This window comes from Oreochromis niloticus, linkage group LG14 (genome assembly GCF_001858045.2).
Source record: "Oreochromis niloticus isolate F11D_XX linkage group LG14, O_niloticus_UMD_NMBU, whole genome shotgun sequence".
NCBI lineage: Eukaryota > Metazoa > Chordata > Actinopteri > Cichliformes > Cichlidae > Oreochromis > Oreochromis niloticus.
In genome coordinates, this window is record NC_031979.2 from 18214453 (window position 1) to 18233307 (window position 18855).

General features: G+C 40.8%; 1 protein-coding gene across 1 annotated transcript in view; it reads left to right on the forward strand.

Annotated features, from left to right (window-relative positions):
- arhgef17 (Rho guanine nucleotide exchange factor (GEF) 17) overlaps positions 1-18855 on the forward strand; it is a 66028-nt gene that overhangs the window by 32928 nt on the left and 14245 nt on the right. The window contains exons 3-4 of the mRNA XM_019345082.2: positions 14013-14090; positions 17797-17979. Coding sequence (XP_019200627.1) covers positions 14013-14090; positions 17797-17979 — 261 coding nt within the window. The remainder of the gene's footprint in view (positions 1-14012; positions 14091-17796; positions 17980-18855) is intronic.

The window sequence follows — 18855 nt, forward strand, 5'->3', positions numbered from 1 at the left end:
CTATGAACTGCCTCCAGGCTGACTCAGTTTTGTGGGGTGATGTTGGCTCAGAGGTTGCGATACAGATGTCACATCAGCTGTCATTTAGCAGCACTTTGTGTCATTCACTGATGCAGGCAGACAGGCAGAGCCGCTGAGCAAAGTATTAAACCACACACGCATTTCTTTGCAGGGTGTGGAGGAAGAGTGAGGTTGAACCACAGCTGCAAATGCATCCCACTTATGATTACCCACATGTGTGTCTGGGATGGAGCTGTGGTGTGTATTTTTTTTAATGCCGTTTTGTTGTTGTTTTATGTATCAGCTGATTACTGCCTGCGTCTGTGAGTCGAAAATGGCTAAAAGGTTGTGTGAGTGAGTGAGAGTCATTTGTTCAGGCCACTTATTCATCTTTTTCTGACAATCAGTACCTGAATATAGTCACAACTATGTAATTCTTCCTCTAAAGGACACAGTGATCTTAATCCGACCATGCAGCCTAGTTTGTACGGGTGTGAACGCACACTGGTAGGAAATCTGGGTCAGCCTGCTACGAGCCGCTAACTCATTCAGCAAAACGCTCCTGTGTCAGACGGCCCGCTGATTGTACATGTGCACGCATCCCCATATGCACCTGAACCTAGCAAGTGCGTTAGTCCCGAGCTAAACAGGAAGCCTGAGGATGTGAGTACACTGGAGTTGCTATGGAAACAAGATGCCATACAAGATGCTGATGTAACTGGTTCAGGTGAGGATTGTGACATGTGTGCACTCTGGCAGCTCAAAAGAAGAGGTGTTAAACACACATCAGTGAACCACACGTGACACCTTTACCGGGACATGCTGTTAGTTCAGTGAAAAATGGTTTTGGTCTTTTAGGCTTTAGCTAATTTTACCGCTCATGGCAAATGCCCTACAACTTCAACTTAACTATTTTGGTGATCACCACCTTGATGTTTTGAAGCCAGACTTGACACCTGGGCTGGGCGGATCAATCACTCCCTCAAAAATATCTGGCTTTGTTTTGTGTTTTACGCTAAATCGGACCATAGAAGCAGAAGTAAACTAAAATGCACAGGAGTAAATGACAGTATTGAACCAGCCAGTCACCGTGATAATGGGCAAAGTTAGATCTCTGGGGAGCTGCAGATCAGGTTATGGTGTTTTTATGCAGAAGCATAAATCCTGTATAACATGTGCCCGAATGTGCTGCAGACCATATGAATTATCAGTGTCTTGCCCTTCACTCACCATGTCTCTGGATGTCCCCTGTCCACTTCTGGCTCCAGAAAATTGTGCCCGCTATAATGCTAACCTCGAGGCTTTGAAACTGCAAGCTACAGTGGCTAATTTCATTATTTTATTTATTTGTTTTGTGCTTACCTCTACATTTCACTGATGTGTGTTTGACTGCTAAATGTTAGGTCTTATGGGAAATGGTGTCTTTTTGCCTAAACTTGAGCGAGAGCTGTAATTTTAACCATTAATATACTTAAAAATATCAGTTTTTGGACTCAGTCTTATACTAAAGCAGTATACTTCAATGCAGATACCCTGGCCTTATTCTTTTATTGTGGGGTACCATTAAAGGTAATAACGTCACAGTTATAAGTCAGACTGAATGCTGAGTGTTGAAAGGGGGCGTCTTTGTGGCAAAGACAAGTGGTGTTAATGTTAGCATACCAAAGAACACAGAGAGGCATATGTAAAGGAAAAAAGGAAAAATATAGAAAGCACTGGAGCTCTGAGGAAGGAGCGAGTGCTTATATAAGTGCTTATGATGCTCTTTGTTTGGCGTTAAAGGTGTTTTGCTGGAAAAGAAACAGAAACCCTGAGGCAAAACATGAATTGAATTGGTTGTTAAAAAATATCTGCTACACTTCAGACATCCCTGAAATCTGATCCCAGTCACTACACTTTCATAAGTGACTTATTGTTCCTATAGCAACAAGGATTAAAAGACAATTTCCAAGCCACGGGCTTGACCTTTAAATGTCTCTTTGGTGACCTTTTGTCTGATCTCTGTTGGAGAGAAAGAGCCTAAAGTCTGTTTGAGGTTATTTGTGACTTAAAAAAAGAGACTAAAAGTCACCTCATACTGAAATTCAACAGTGTATGACCCCAGTTTATCTTGTTACATTACGCTCTGTGTTTACCATCACCTTCTGTCTATCCGTCCGTCCATTACCATTAATTAGAAATATTAAAATGTGCACTTCATGTTTGTTAAGTTTTTGTAGATATGTTTTATTGTGTCGGATGATTCGAAAGCTTTCCTCACTGATGTTTTCAAGGACATTAAAACTGGACAAATTTAAGAAATAAGCCTCAGTCAAATAACTCTGATAGGATTCCAGGTTATACTAATAACCAGGAATGAGGGAGATGGCCTCCTGTACTCCTCACCCTCAAACTATCTGTCTTCTCTGTCCAAAACATGAACACGTCCATCCTCTGGTGCAGATGTACAGCTCATTCTTTTCCTGATGAGCTGACTCTCGCGTGTTGCTCTGCGTCTTCACAAACCTAAAGGGAAGTCCAGTACTAGTCTAGTTTGGGGTGATGGGAGACCCTGCCCCAGTTAGGTCACCAGCTCATTACAGGGCTAATACACAGAGAGCCAGACACGCATCACAGTCAAATTCAGACCTATGACCAAGTTAAAATCTCCGCTCAACAAAACATGCACGTCATTGGATTGTTGGAGGACCCCAGAGTACGTGGAGGGAAACTCTTTACAAGCATAAGGAGAAGATATAAACTCCACACAGAAAAACGTGCTATATTCTTAAATTTTATAGACTTTGCAGTAATGTGATCAATTAATCTAAGAAAAATTGGAAGATTTTTGAAAACAGCCTTCATGTTTTTAAGATTTAAAACTGAAGTCTGCTTGTACAAAAATAGTAAGCAGTTTAAGTGGTCATAGTTGGAAGGAAAAAACAACAAAACTCAGGTACAGTCATTTTAAAATGACACCTTTGCTCACTGTTGTCATGGTTATGTGTGGGCTGCTGCTGCTATTCACTGCTCTGCTCAGCCTGACTGTGTAGAAACAGAAGAAGCAGAAACGGCTTTCCCTTTTCAAATCAGTGTTTCTCACTGGAATGGCAGGAGGGGAACTTTGTAGTGACTTCTCTTTGACGCTCAAAAGACTTTCCTCACGGCGAAGGCTTTATTTGATAAATTAGGAGGTGGATGGATTTTAAACGCAACGCTGCTCATCCTCAGATACTTCAATCGAGTATTTGTGGGGGGGATTGGTCGAGCCTGGCTGGTGTGAAGAGGAGCTAAGAGCTGTGAGCGTCTGCCCTGCCTGCTGTCTCTTATTATACACACCCAGGGGGAGGGCCAGGACACACTCGAACACACCCACACACGCAGACGTGCGCACACACGCACTTTCTATCTCTCCCCTGGGCCGCACACAGACACACCACGACATGCGCTCAGATCTTGCTTACATCATCCGTGCAGCAGAAACAGATACGACACCCATGCATACATGCTGAAGTGCGCTCCTTGCCTTTCACTTTGACGAGCTGCGCAGCTGAGCCTACCTGCTCAGAGCGGGCGCAAACCGAAGACACGAGATTACATTTATGGGAGAGCAGGCAGGCTGCAAGAAAGCAGCTGCAGGGAACATGCTTTATTTAACGTGGTAAGAGGGAAAGGTGGGGGGAATCCTTCGACGCTCAGGTGTGTCTGCTTTTCTTTATCTGGCAGAGATGAAGACAGAGTTTGTGTGAGTAAACAAACGGGTAGAAACCTTCACGGGCTGCCTCGCGGGAGTGTCTTATGTGCCAAAGTGAGTGTGCATTCGGGCACACGGACCGTTCCGTATGCTTCAGATGGTTCGAACCCTAGCGCAGTTCAGCATCGCTTTGGAGGAAATGAATGAGAATGGAGAGAATACAGGGGATGAAGGAGGAGGAGAGAGAGATGGAGGAGAAGAAGCAGGCTACAGAGATGCAGTGGATCAGTTCAGAAACAACAACGGCAATAGTAACTCCAGTGGGAATCTGAATGGAAATGGACTTAGTGCTGGAAGCCCCAACGGAGAGGTAGATCAGTGGTTTTTGTTTGTTTGTAGCACATAAAGATGTGTGTTGCCCTTCTCTGCATATTAAAAGTTATCATTGGCCGATCAAACTCGGTTTAGTTTTCCACTCTATCCAACCTGTTTAAATCAGCTTTTATAATTCCCTTTCTTTAACTTCTTCTCCCCTTTTGGCCGCCTCAAATCCTGTTTGTCTTGCCCTAATTTCTCTGCATTTCTTTCATTTTTATAGCTCATTCCTAGTTTTATTATATCTGTCTCCACTGGATAATGTCTTTTTTCAGATCCCCCTCTGTCTCTATGTGTTGCATGTCTATAATACAATTAGAGCTGAGTGAATCACACGATTAGCTCTAACACCTACTGTCAGAGACGCTCGGACCACTCACTGAAGACTCACTGTCCGTCCATCTGTGCCCTTTTATGAATCTCACCATCCACTCTTTTAATGACATTTGCTTACAGCTGATTAGGTTATTTGGAAGCATCCTTGCAAAGTTGTCTTTTTGCGTGCGAATCTCATCCTATTGTAGTCGACTTATTTATGCTTGACTGGGGACAGAACCAACAAACAAACATGTGTGAACACGTAAACTGTAGACATAACCCAGCCTCTGTAGAGCCGCTAACCTGTTTATATGAACCAGCTGCTGAAGTATGTTAGTATGTTATGTATAAACTAAGCCTGCTTAAATCCTACATCCTACATCTACATCCTAATAAATTTTGAACCGTTTTTCTGATTTGGGAATAAGGACCGTGCTTCTTATGGAAGTTTTTAGACGATTACAGCTAACCGTTTACACAGACTCATATTATTTCTAAAAATTACTAAAAATTAGTAAATAGAGTAGTAACGAAGACCCTTTTAATATTTATTAGATCAATTTATTCATCTTTTTGTCTGTAAAGTATTACTGAAGAGTAAAATTAATAAATCCTAAAATAGCTAAAGGTACTGAGTCCAAATCCCGGACAAGCCCCCACTTAATGTATGTTACATAATGTGGGCACAGTGGTACCCAAGTACCTAATATCTCACCTTTCTTTAGAAATTACAGTTTCAAGCAAACAAATCACTGAATTATTTGTGACAATTAGCCACATTTATTTAAAAACCAATAATTAAAAAATCTCTATCAGAATCAGTTTATATTTTGTGCGTCTTTAGGGTATTTGAAAACTTTCATCTGATAGCTCTGATGATGCCATCAGTACAGAAGCTATCCGCACAGTTAAAAAACTACAAATAAATAATTGTTATAGAAACTCCACAAAATAAAGCTAAAGTCATGTTCAGGATGGTGTTTTGTTTCTGTAACTATCAGTATCATTTACGTGGGAGATGGATCATGGTTTTAAGTAACAAAACTGCAGAAATTTCATGTCTATGAAACATCCTGAAGCATGGTGCATGAATCATGTTTTATCTATTTATGATATTTCGGCCGTGAGACAGCAATTGGATTTTTGGTTAACATTTAGCTGTCGTCATCATCATCATCATCATCATCATCATCATCATCATGCGGGATAGGTGGCCGATCAAAACAAGCTAGCAACTGATATCTTTTGATATAGGACACAAATAAATGTTAGGGCAAAATTTAAATTCTGTCATCTACAAATTACAAAAATCTCTCGGCCAATTAGTTCATCAACTTAGAAAGACTTTAAAAACTGTTTTTCACATTATAAAACCCCAAATCAGTAAATATTTGCCAATTTAGCTCAAAAATCAAAAACGCAAACAAACCAGTTATTCATTGTCTTTAGATTTTATTTTGTGTAAAATGGTGCAAGTACAAAATACACACCTCTGCACTAACTGTTTTATTCACTGTGTGAATGAGAGGTGAGACCAAGGTGAGGAGCTATTTACAGGAAGAGGCACAGAGGAAAAGTTGGGACAGGTGATGAATTAAAGAGGTGAGGATGGAGAAGCTAGGGAGGGGGGATCAATAGTTCATTCGTGTGTGTCTGAGAGAGAGAAAATACTATTGATCACTATAGAGTATGTCAGAGCAGTCTGGGCCTGCAAATGACAATTAGAGAAGCCCATAGAGATGCACATTTATGCTTTTTATCTGCATGCCAGAATTGTTCGGAAAGAAAGCTATAAGACTGTAAAAGAAGCAAAGGATGGAGGTCCCTTGCTTTCAGAGCTGCTACTTCAACAATGTGAAAATCCATCTTAATGTTTACAGCTGCGTATAAATAAAGGGAAAATGATAAAAGGAAATGATAGGGGATGAGGATGTTTTCTCTTTGGGCTAAGAGGACGCCTGTTGCTGCTTTTGCCAGGCTGTTGCCAGGGGATACAGTAGTCAGGAGGGGGGAGGATGGGAGTGGGTGATGAGAAGTGACGAGAGCAACTGGAAGGAGCTGCAGTGCTGACTCCGAGGCGTTCAATGAGCAAACTTCAGCTCAGAACACATTATGTTAACATATTTTTCAACTAAATTCACTAATGAAGTGAATGAATTTAAGTACAATTCATTAGAATAAACAAATTAATAAAACAAAACTGCTAATGAACTTCTTTAATTTAGGTCAAAAAGCTAATCTAGCCAACTACGCTTGCTCCAAAAGCGAGTTACAATAGTTAACTTTAGTGGATAAATAATAGAGGCCGACCAATATGTTAGTCCTGCTGATATTATTTATTTGCTAATATTTATTGATTTATTGGTATTGCATTTATAAAGGCCGATATATGAAAATTAAAAAAGTAGAGAGGGAGAAACCCACTTTAGCCATGTTATAGGTGCTGATGTTGCATAGTTTGTCAACCAGAGGGCATTTTGCACCATCTTTCATCAGCAACACGCATTTGGAACGGGACAAATACAACAAGTAGCTGATCAAACAATAAAACAAGAATGTTTTTAAACCGTGTTCTCATTGTATTTTACTAAGGAATCGGTTAACTACACATAACAAATGTTTGGTGAGAAATCAGTTTCAAGTCCCCAAATACTGCTCCGAGTATAAGTCTTACAAAGCCTGTATCTGCCACGCTCTAATAAATACAAATTGCTTCACAACAACCATAAAAACACAACAACTCACCCATAAAAATATACCAAAGCTAAACATTATCACTGTCAAGGTCATCCTCACTTTGAATGATAAGTGATGGCTGATATAAGCAGCTCGACTCGCTAGCATTCAACGCCGTTATCAAATTGTTTAGCTAATGCACGCGCCAACAAGCCTGTGCTCCAGTTTTGGTGTTTTTCTAGTACATAACAGAATGATGACTTAGCTGTCCACCCTCTCATCAAAAACCCAACACAGACTTCAAAACAGGTCCTCAAACATCAGCCGGTCACACCAGTGTGGCTATTTCTATTTTTTTATATATACATGTTTATAGTCTATGCTTCCACCTAAGCAACTAAGAACCTCTTTTAATCCCTTTGTATGGTTTTGGGCCATTCTGTGTACTAGGAGACAGACAAAAAAGTAAACAGGACCAACACATAACCTTGTAGGGCAGTGTGCAATCTTTTGTGAAAAGCTGTATGCAGCTGCACTCTTTACAGCTGTGTCCCATAATAACATGTGCAAATCTCCTTCTTGTTGGATAAAAAGAGGCCACAGAGAGAAAGAAAAGAGAACTTACAATTTCCCAATAGCACAAAACTGAACTCAATTGTGGTACTTAGAGTAATTGGGTGCTTCAGTCCTTTCTGGCTAAAAATGACACTTTAAATTAAAGAGATATATTGGGAAATGGGAGTTATGTTCCTAACAGCCAAACACTGTGTGGCATTCTGTTTTTCTCATTTAGTGTACCACTTTTAAGCAACTATCTGAAAAAATAAGCAGCACAAGCGGAAACCTGGTTTGTAAATTCGCCTATCGGTCAACTTTATTGTCTAAATGCACTGTAGTGTTGATCCAGTTACAATACTAATGATATTTGGATCCATAGGAATCCCCCGCAAAATAACTTCAAGTCAAACAGAACGGCATCGGGCAAAGTCGGATGTGTGAGCTGCGGCTTTAATGTTGAGCTGCAGTGTTTGCTGAAGTTTTGAAGAATAACTTGCTTTACGGACCCCCTGTACCCACACACTATTCAGGCACCAGAGCTCACAGAGGGACACAAGAGAACATATTGTACTCACAAAAACACACACATTCATCCAGACTGTTAACTGAGCATAATGTCTGACACTGAATATGCGTACGAGAGGAGAAATGCCGGGCGTTTAACCTGTTAGTGCTGTGAATTTCATCTCAAATGAGCAGACTGTGACGTCTTTCTGAGCAGATCCCATTTTAGGGTGATTAAATTACACAAATTCATACCTTGTAGTTAAAGCTGCATCATTGTTGAGATCAGTGGAAGCAGGTGACTCAGGTTTATAAAGGATATGTAATTTAGGAGGTACTATATATTACATGAGTAATTATTTTAATACTTTAAATTAGATAATTGAGCAGCAGCTTGTACTCCAATTCATACATGCCAGCTTTATGTGATCACAGGAGTCAGGGGTGTGTGTGTGGCATTTTGAGTCATACATGATGGAATCTATTTATTATTAACAGCGAAGATGTTTTTCTTTCTAAAATTTTACTTCTTCTCAGATGATCTGATATGTAAGACCAAAGCAGCTTGTGCTTTGCAGGTTTTATGAGATAACAGCAGTGATAGAAGTGGTTTCTCTTGTCCTGATGAAAAAGGTGAGAACACTGTGGTGTGGTGACTGTGCCATGTTTGGTCTCTCTGCACTTAAAAAAAGCCCCCATCTCTGTGATGACAAGGAAATTATTACATATCCAGTATTTATTGCACCTGTGCTTGATGAATTTCAGAGTGGTTCAGGTGTCAGGGCTGGAGTTGTCATCACCGGTCACAAACAGCCGGAGGCTGTGAGTTCAGCGTGTGATGTAGCTAAAGCCCAAATTAGACTGTACAGACCCAGTGTGGCTGCTACAGTCTGACAGCCAGTCTCGGGTTAGTAGAAAAAGAATTGTATGTTTTTTAATTGTCCATACATTTTAATTATATAGACACTCCCTGGCCACTTTTTTAGGTACACCTGTTGAGCTGCAAGTCAACCAATCATGCGGTAGCAACTCATTTAGGCATGTAGACATGGTTAAACGTAAGAAAGGTGCTGGTCTGTGTTTAAGAAACTGCTGATCCACTGGGATTTTACCACACAGCTATCTCTAGTGTTTACAGAGAATGAGCTGCAAAAGGAAAAAACCCCAAAAAACACCAGGTTTCATCTCTGACCTTAATGATGGATCAAGTCCTGTAGCAGTGATAATAGAGTAGAAAGGAGTCCTCCTCACTCATTAGACTGTGGCAGCTTTCCTTCTTCCATCTGCCTCTTTTAAGATTTTTTTAAGGTAATTTCAGATTACTACTCACTGGAGTGTTAATATTACAGAGCCGCATTTCACTGAGAAATAATCATAGGGGGGAGACAAACAACATAATCGGTCAAGATCATACTTACTGCAGTTATTGTCTAGTTGCGCTTTCCTGTAAAAAGATGGGTTATTACCAGCAGGTTCACTCACATTCGCACCTGTAATTTGAACTCAAAGTCCAGTGATTTTGATAATTAGGCTGACCGCTTATTTGATGGCCTATTTGGCTGTTTTGTTCAGATCTCAGAATGATGTCTTGTTGCTGGATCTCGGTGTTTACTTGGCTATAACTGATAAAAAATGGAGGTGGATCTTATTTTGGAAGTTCTAACGTTGTAATAAATAAAAGCGCCTGTGAGGAATGTTCTAATATTCGTCTTGAAGAATGAAAACGAGTGCTGTTGCAGTCGTAGGCTGTTAAACATCTCTTCCTTTTCATGTGACTGAAAGCTGTTAATCCTGGATTCGGTTTTCCGTTTTGAAGGTTGACACCGCCTGAGCCCAGAGCGTCTTGACTTCAGCTCTACTGTGCCTGCCCCGTTGACCAATCAGTCTCTCAGCTGGGGTTACTATGGTAACCCTGCTAGCAAAATGAAACTGGCATTCCTAACATTATTTCACTGTGTTCTGATGTGTCCATGTGTGATCTAATAAAAGCGACCAGCGCCGGACAGAGAAACATTCCTGTCCTCAGGGAAGCTCCCCTCATATTTAACTTGACTGTCGCGCACAAACGCTCGTTGTTTCCCCATCGCTTTCTCGTCGGGGTCAAGTGGTCAGCAGCGTTATTCACTCGACAGCTCTTGTAAGAGTGCAGTTAATTCAGCGGCATCGCACCTGAGTGTGAGGAAATGCGTATATTTACCGGAGTGGAAACAGCCAGTCTCATGAAGAAGTCATTTCCATGAAGCTTTCGTGAGAAAGAAAGAGGATCCGCATTCGTTAAGTTGATTACTCTAAATGAGGTTTCATTTGTGCGAGACAGTCATGCAGGGACAGCTGTGCTCTTGTGTGGAGGAGCTGCAGCTGAAGTTGCTGGGTGGGGAGGGGGGGAAACCAGTTTTTTAGTAAATGCACTGTATGCTGCATAATTTCTGCATGGCGAGTGAGAAAATGTGATGCTTCTCAGTGCAACGAGTTAAAAGGAAGACTCCAGCTTTTAATATCAGCCAGTTAGAACGACTACAGTGTGTCTGTTCCCAAAGTTAACAGGCGAGCAGTGTAATAGTTCCTAATTTAACCTTTATAGCATCACACTGATATTTATTCGAAACACTGATGTTGTTCTCTCTTGGTAGCACAACAAATACTGGGTAAATCTTTCACATATTTTCTGTCCAGTCCTTTTACCCGACCATTTATTTTTTTAAAGGTATTTAACACTGGTCAGTCAGTTATTCCAGAATATTGTATCTTTAAACACATAATTTGTTCCCATTTCTTTTATCAAATCTACCAAAATGGAAATAATAACACAGTTCAACAGAAATAATATAGTATTTTTGATTCCCAAAGATCCATTATTCAAAATCTTGGCATATCTTGGCATGCTGCCTGTGTCCTTAAAGAGAAATTGAGAAATGTGGCCAAGCAGAGGATGAGAAAAGAAGCTGCAGGCTTAAAAAATCTAACTACAGTAGATGAACAGTATCTGAAAGTCCTGTCCTTAAGAAACAGGAAGTAAATCCAGCAAAGACCTGACGCGGGGCCTCAGAGACACATCTGGGCCTTCAGCCGATCCATCAACATTTTAACATATTCATCAGTGTGTGTGTTGGTCGACAGCAGTGCTTCTGTGGACCATAACAGGGGACCAAACCACAGCTACTTAGGGGGTAATTAAGGACTATAAATGGATGATTACTATGTTGTTGTTCACGTCCCTCTTTAGCTTTGTTTAATCCTGTGTCTATTCTCCCCAACTCTATTGTGTTTGTTTGTCAGGGGTGAGTAGATTTGGAGAGAAGGAGCAGTTGAGCTGATTTACAGAGAAGTGTCACTGGTGGCTAACTTTTACTACTGTTTCCTTATTTAAGAGGGCAAATCTTTCACTTACGATCACTCTGTTCTTCACACACACACAGACTAGTATACACATTCCTCCATCCATCCACACACCACCTTTCACTCTCCAGTGGTGCCCCACAGCGCCCCTGGGGTCTCCTTAGATGCCAAACGCTAAACATAACCTTTCTGGGAAGTTATTGTTATGGTTATTTATAGGACACAGCGGTGCTGGCAGACCGGAGCAGGGGAAGAGGGGGAAAAAGCCTCCTCTGTGTATTTTTTGTGCCCATTGTGTGTGTGTGTGTGAAAGAGAGAGAGAGGGGGGGGGAAAGCGCCATTGTGGATATATATGCACCATAGGGCTATGCCTGTGGCTCTGTATGATATTTATAAGTCATGTTGGCTACCAGAATATTTTGGGAGTGTCCCCTGAGACCCTGGATAAAGCACATACTCCATGAGCCTTAATCTCCCTGTGTTGTCCTTCCACCTGTCTGTCTGTCCTTCTCCTTCACACACAAACAGCTTTTCACAAGTAATAAGAGAAACTTTGGGAATGGTAGGAATCGCTGATTTCGGTGTCACATGAACTACTTTTTAAATTTTTTTTTAAACTAGCATGAGTCATTATAGCATGAACGAGCCATGCTTGTGTGGACTTCCTAGCCCCGGTGACGCCTCACAATGCCTCCTGACCATGGAGATATAAGATTTCAATGAAAAGCTTAAAAAATATAGAGCTCCTGCCACTGAGTTTTCTATTTACTTCTTGAGAGTAACAGATAAGTGAAATCAGATAAACCTAGGACGACAACAGTGATTGTGATTCCAGTTTAAGTGTTCCGTCGGCGGTGTTGGAGAGAAGGCGTGCAGAGATAGAAAATGTAGATTTAAAATGCCAGAAAGACAAAAGGTCCATTATCGAAGCACAAAAAGAACCGCTGGTTGTTTTTGTTTGTGGATATTTTTGACGATGGCGCACATCAGCACTGAAAAACGATGGTATTTATTACCATATAACTTACAGGCTGAGTGATATTTCTCTTGCTTGGTCATAATCCACCCCGCTGTCTTGGGATCTTTTTACTTTACAGACTGCTGGGAGTCTCCTGCTTTAAATGTCAACAACATTAAATTTCCATTTCCTATTAAAATGCTGTTTCTTTGCAGAGCAAAACAGAGCTCACTCGCTTTCTTTGTGCCCGCGTTGTTCTGCTTTTGAGGATCATTTCTGAGTTTGAGTGCAGCAGCTCTGACCTCGCTGGTTCAGGGACTACTTTTGAAGCGTGAACTTTCAGAGGATCAGAAAGAACGATGCAAAGAAATAAATGTGAATAAGAGGTTCATAAGAGGTTTCACAGCAGACCATAAATTCACAGATTTAAATATTTCTTTAAGCTTGCCAATGTCACAACAGTCTAGATCTGCTCTACTAAAGCAACTCCTCAAGGGGAGCGTATGGTAGACACTCGGCACGATGGGTGCCTTATCATCCACGTCTTTACTAACCCCGATGAGCCCATCACCCTGGAAGAAGGAAAATCTGAACTAATCAGACCTCATGACCTTTTTCCACTGATCCAGAGTCCAACCTTTCTTCTTCCTAGCGAATTGAAAGCTTCTTACCCCCCCAATTGTCCTCACTGATAAGTGGTTCTCTTAAGGCTGAACAGCTTTTTCAGTGATTTAATTTCACAAGTTGGTGAAAGGATCAGGATTTTTTTTCCTTACTACATTTCTTCCTTGGAGAAGGCTCACCACTATCTGTCCAGGTTTTAATTCTGCAATGGAGGGTCTTCAACCTAGTTTTAGCAGTTTCAGCAAACTTGCTGACCCGTCTGAAACTGAGAAACCTTAATTCCACGACTGCAGGGCATGTTTTCCAGCATGAGAAGCTACTCGCTGCATCAGTTGGGGTTGAATAACTTGTTGCCAGACAAAACATATGAATCACTCTATGATAAGCTTAGCTAAATCTAGGTGGAGACTTTGTTTTTTTGTTTTTTTTTGGCAGTGTATGTGCTCTTTTTGCATTTGACGTTCTTTCTCATTTTCCACCTCTGTATTTACTGATTTAAAATTTACCCCATTTCAAATTTTGTATCCTGTGTAAAATTTCCAAGTAAAAAGAAATCATGTGAAACCGAACTTAGTGTTTTTAGGCTTTACACGGCCTTTAAAAGCTCACAGTGCTTTCTGATCCTCCATATCAAGATTCAGTTGTATTTGCTGTACCTGGTACACATGTTTTACTTGGCCTTTTGAATTCTAGTTTATTTTTACTTAAAAGGGACCCTGTAAAAAAAAAAAAAAAAAAAAATTAGGAGAATGCATTATATTGTATTAGATTTAGCTAATAGCTATTTTCCATCTGCAATCGCATGGGCAGGTGAGCATAAAACACCACCATGATATTTTTACAGTGTTACATGTGTTTCTGTGTGTATATTTCTACGTCAGTCACACCAAATGGTTTGTCCATGACATAAAGGAGCATTAAATATGGCCTAGATGACCCTACAAACATTAAGTGACCTTATATTTCTTTCCTATTCTTCTGTCTTCACAGGATATGAGGAAGCATGTCATGATGACCCTCTTAGACACAGAGCAGTCATATGTGGAGTCACTGCGTACTCTCATTCAGGTAATGTAACACACACAGACACACATAACTGCACATGCTCTCTTACATAGCTCTTCATATAAATGAGTCTTATTCGCAGGTAGACACGCAGAATAACTAAAAAATACAGATTGCTGAGGACATGAATAACTGTAGATGTTATGTAATCCACTTATTCTCATTCATCCTGTTAGGCTAATCTGTTAACCCCGTCACATCCCACTGTCATCAGCATTATCTGCCACACACACCCACGCTTCTGTATCCTACACCTGTCTGTGCTCTAATAGCTGACTAACCTTTACCCCAAATCTTAGCCACATCCCTCTGTCTGGTTAACACATTCCCAAACATTCTCACACTCACTTTGGCGCCCTGTTGTGTAACCTGTCGCTGTTCGCTGTGTGCGGGTGAACAGTATGCATGCGTCTGCATTTTTACAAAATGTTCGCTCACATGCGCACACGCTGACTTTGACTCTGTGTGTGTGTGTGTGTTTCTGTGCGTATGTGTGGCCACAAAGTGAATAAACCCAGGCCGTGTTCCCATGACGACACAGGGAAAGTAATTGTTACCACGGTGACTGGTGTATAAGTGCAGATCCTTGATGGAGGGTGTCAGATTTAGTTCAGCTGAGACGGTTCTTAAGCAGCGCTATCCAAAGTTGAAATCGGACTCTTTTGGGTTTCTCTTGAGGGACTTTTGGTGAAGCGCTCTGTGAATAATACAAGCTTCTGCCATATAACTAAGACGATTTTGAATCAGAAAGTACTTTGTGTTTAGTAAAGCTGAACTAATAACAGTGGTTTTAACAGTCTAAACAGTTAAACACCTAGTCCTTTAAGAGAGCGCCATTATGCTCATTTTCCTGGTTGCATGGTCAGTAGCAATACTCATGTAGGCTGTTGCTTTTTAATGATGCTCAGGACACCAAAGTGTGGTAAGAAAATATCCACCACACCATTACACCATCAGCACCAGCCTGAACCTTTACAAGGCAGGACGTAGGCATCCCTTCATGTTGTTTATACCAATTTCTAACCCTACCATTGAGTGAATTCCTGTTCTCAGCTGACAGAAGCGGCATCCAGTGTGGTCTTCTGCTGCTGCCCATCTGCAGATTCAGAGATGTTTTTCTCCATATCTTGGTTGTAACCAGTGGTTATTTGAGTTATTGTGTCCTTCCTGTCATCTTGAAACAGTCTGGCCGACGTCTTCTGACATCAACAAGATTTTCAAAGACACACAAAGGAGAAATTAAATTAACATGGATATAGTAATGGTGTAATGGTGGCTAATGGTGTAACTGGGCCATGTCACAAAGACAAATGTTGCCACACAGTTCATTCAAGTTGATTCTGGAGTTTTTCCATCAATGTGCATGTCTGTCTTCCCACTTCACTGCTGCCATACTGTACGTGAGACTATCTAAATACAGAGAGGAAAGAGTTCGTCGAAACTCAAGTGCTTTCCTGTGACATAACGTTCGCAATTCCAGGTAGTTACTGATTTGTTATGTAACACATTTCCAAGAAAAATGGATAAAGGAACTCAATCAGTTTTCTTTAGTACAGATGTTTCATCCAAGAGATTGAATTAAACGTGAAATGTGTCATGCAGTTCGTCAGTGCAGCATTCACAGCTTAGTGGACTTTGAAACGAACTCAGACAGATTCAACCCTATTGCTCCCAAATTTGCAGAGTTAATTGAGTTTCCAAATTTCAAAGTTTAACGCGATCACAGTGTGAGCGTCTCTGAGTCCGAGTCGAGCTTGTCGAAAGCAAAACTGTTTGATCTACACAGAATAAGAACAAAGGACAAAGTGAAGACAACATGTGATGGCAAAACCCAGTTTAATCAGTTTGTTAATGTGGCGTCTGTGTCGACTGTGTTTATTCTGTGTTTACCCCGTACTGGTCACAGTGTTCATGAAATATGTGCTCATATCAGCCTCGATCCAAGATTGAGATATCAGGGATCAGTAATGCTGTAACCAGGCATACTGTGTAGACATGTGCAGGTTTGACTTGTGTTTATTAACGCGTTTATCTTTTGTCTTTCTCTTGGTGTTTTTGCTCATTTGTGAATGCAGCTTTCATTCATCAGATAATGTGGGTGGCGTGGTGTGAGGAATGAATTGCCAGACGTCAGCTGTTTTGAGCAGTGGCTGTTTTTGCAGTAAAGAGATTGCTTTTAGAGTGCATGAAGATGAAGATTTCAGCTGCTTTAAGCATACAGCTGCAAAATTCTTGTAAACACATATTTTGTAAAAAATGAAAGAACTCTTTTAGCGTGACTCTTAGGGCTTAAATTTTAAGAAATAATGTGTAAAATTACAGAAAATGTTCTAGTGGCTTGTTGGACTGTCCTGCAATTATAAAGTGAACTTTTGTTTGTTAATTCAAAGAAAATGTCCTATTTCGTTTATTTATTTGTGTATTTCTTTATTTTACTGTGTACAGATAGTACAAAAGAAGAAGTTTCTATAGTACATAGGCAAATTTCTGGTTTTTTCCTATCATTTAATTATCTATTACTCACTTACTTTGGTGTGACATGAATGGCCTTGGGGTGGAGATCTTTATCAGCTGTAAAATTTATGAAAATGCAATTAAAGGTCCAAAATTTGTCTTACTTCGCACTTTCACAAAGCCATCTAGTGGGATGGATTGTTGTCCCTGCCGGGCTGATTCTGGCCCCCGGGCCTTATGTTTGACACCCCTGACATGAACAGTTTTTGCTCTAAATCTACTGCACACCTGACAAAATCGCAGACTATGATGAAACAGCCTGCTTGGATAGAGAGCCTGTTTTGATATTTATAGCATTTACATTTACCACAGTTAAAAAGGGTCCTGGACAGCAGACATGCACTTGTCCCCGGTCCTATTTATGGCATCCACTGCATTTTGATGAACATATATGCAGACTAAAAGTGGAACACAGTATTAAGAAGTTGATTTTTTTTTTAACAAAATTATTACAAGCAGTAAGACTGCAGTCCTTTTTTATACGTGTGGCTTCTGGGAAACACCGGTCTTAGTGTTTATACTCTGGCAGGGTTCAGAGAAAAACAGGTTTACAAGGGTAAATTTTGTCACAGCAAACTTTTGCCTGTTTATAATTCAGACTTTACATATCAAAACAGGCACTCGACAGATGTTGGCTTTCTTGGAAGTTTTATACACTTCTTATTAAAAATAGAAGGGTGCTGAGAGAGTGCAGGCCTCTGCCAATTTTATAAGATCGCTCACCCGAGATTTAATGGGTTCATACGTTTACCCGCTGAGGTGAGAGGAAAGATTTATGTCATGCTTAGGCAACTGTTTAAATTTTTAATTAGTCCACTGATCACGTGTGAAAGCAGTGGCAGATTGATATAGAACGTGACATCAGTTTGAGAAAACACACTTACTATTGTTACTGTGCCAGTAACACTAACAGACATAAACTGAGGGATTACCACTGGACTTATTGTTCACTGGTTTTGAGAGGCAAGCTTGATATAAGCTCTCCTAAATGGATTTGATGAGTTAAACTGGCCTCCTTCGCGTTGTCTCCTCTTCATTGTTTTTGGCTGATAAAGTAACTAGTGCAATGAAAAAGTCTAAAATCGATTGCAATACTTTCTTAAAAAGACAAACACAGTTACCCAACCTTATTAGCTTATGTCAAACACATTTATATGATCTGCTTGCTCATCAGCTGGTGATTCTCTCTCCTCAGGGCTACATGCGTCCTCTCAAACAGCCGGACAGCGGCTCTATAGTGGACCCCCTGCTGGTGGACGAGATGTTCTACCAAATCCCAGAGATCCTGGAGCACCACGAACAGTTCCTGGAGCAGGTCTCCGGCTGCGTGAGCCAGTGGCACGACAGGAAGACCGTTGGACACCTTCTTATCCAGTCGGTAAGTAGATATGGCAATAAGTCAAAGAGGACACATGCAGCTTCTTAACAGATGAGAACATAAGATATCTGGGCCATCATCAACACACACGGGTCTTAAGAACATGTTGGACTATCAGAACACCTTCACTGTGACCCACCCAAATCTTTAATCACAATTTTGTTTTGTGGCATGAGCCTCAGATGAGGTTGCTTCTTCAGTTTAAAGTTTTAGCTTAAACTGCAAGCAGTGAAGAAATGGCCCTCACACCTCGGTGCACGTTGAGGTGTGCCGTCACACAGGGTTGTTCTGCAGATTAGGCGTTTCCTGCAGTCATTTCGGTGTGCTAGCTTTACTCTAATTGTCTGTTGAACAAACAAGTTACTTGTCACTTCCTGTGCACACTAGGTGGCATTAGAGGTCCCCACTTATGCTGTATTCTAGAATAAGTCAAAAGTCCGATTTTCGGAGTTCTCAGTTGGCATTTGAATCTGGAACACCCCCTCAACTTGGATTTCCCGTTTAGGAAGTTGGAGCAGCTCCACCTACCCTAAGATAGCAATCTACAATGGCATCACTGAACACGAACAGCTTTAAAACTGTAACTTTAATCTAGGAAACTGCCATTAAGTAATGACCATGTTGGAGAAGACCCACTTATTATATGTCATGGTGCGTGGTGTATCATGTGTGGAACCCACAGTGAAAATTTCATGTACGTGGGATGATGTTTATTGCTTAATGAAGATTTCCTGTTGCCACTAGGTGGTGCTATGAGCATGACTAAATGCTGACACATTAGCTGTCTCCAGACTCAGACTGATCTCAAGCATGTGACATGTTGAGATAAGACTGAACAATGTATCTAACAATTTCACACCCTGTGATGAATGATCA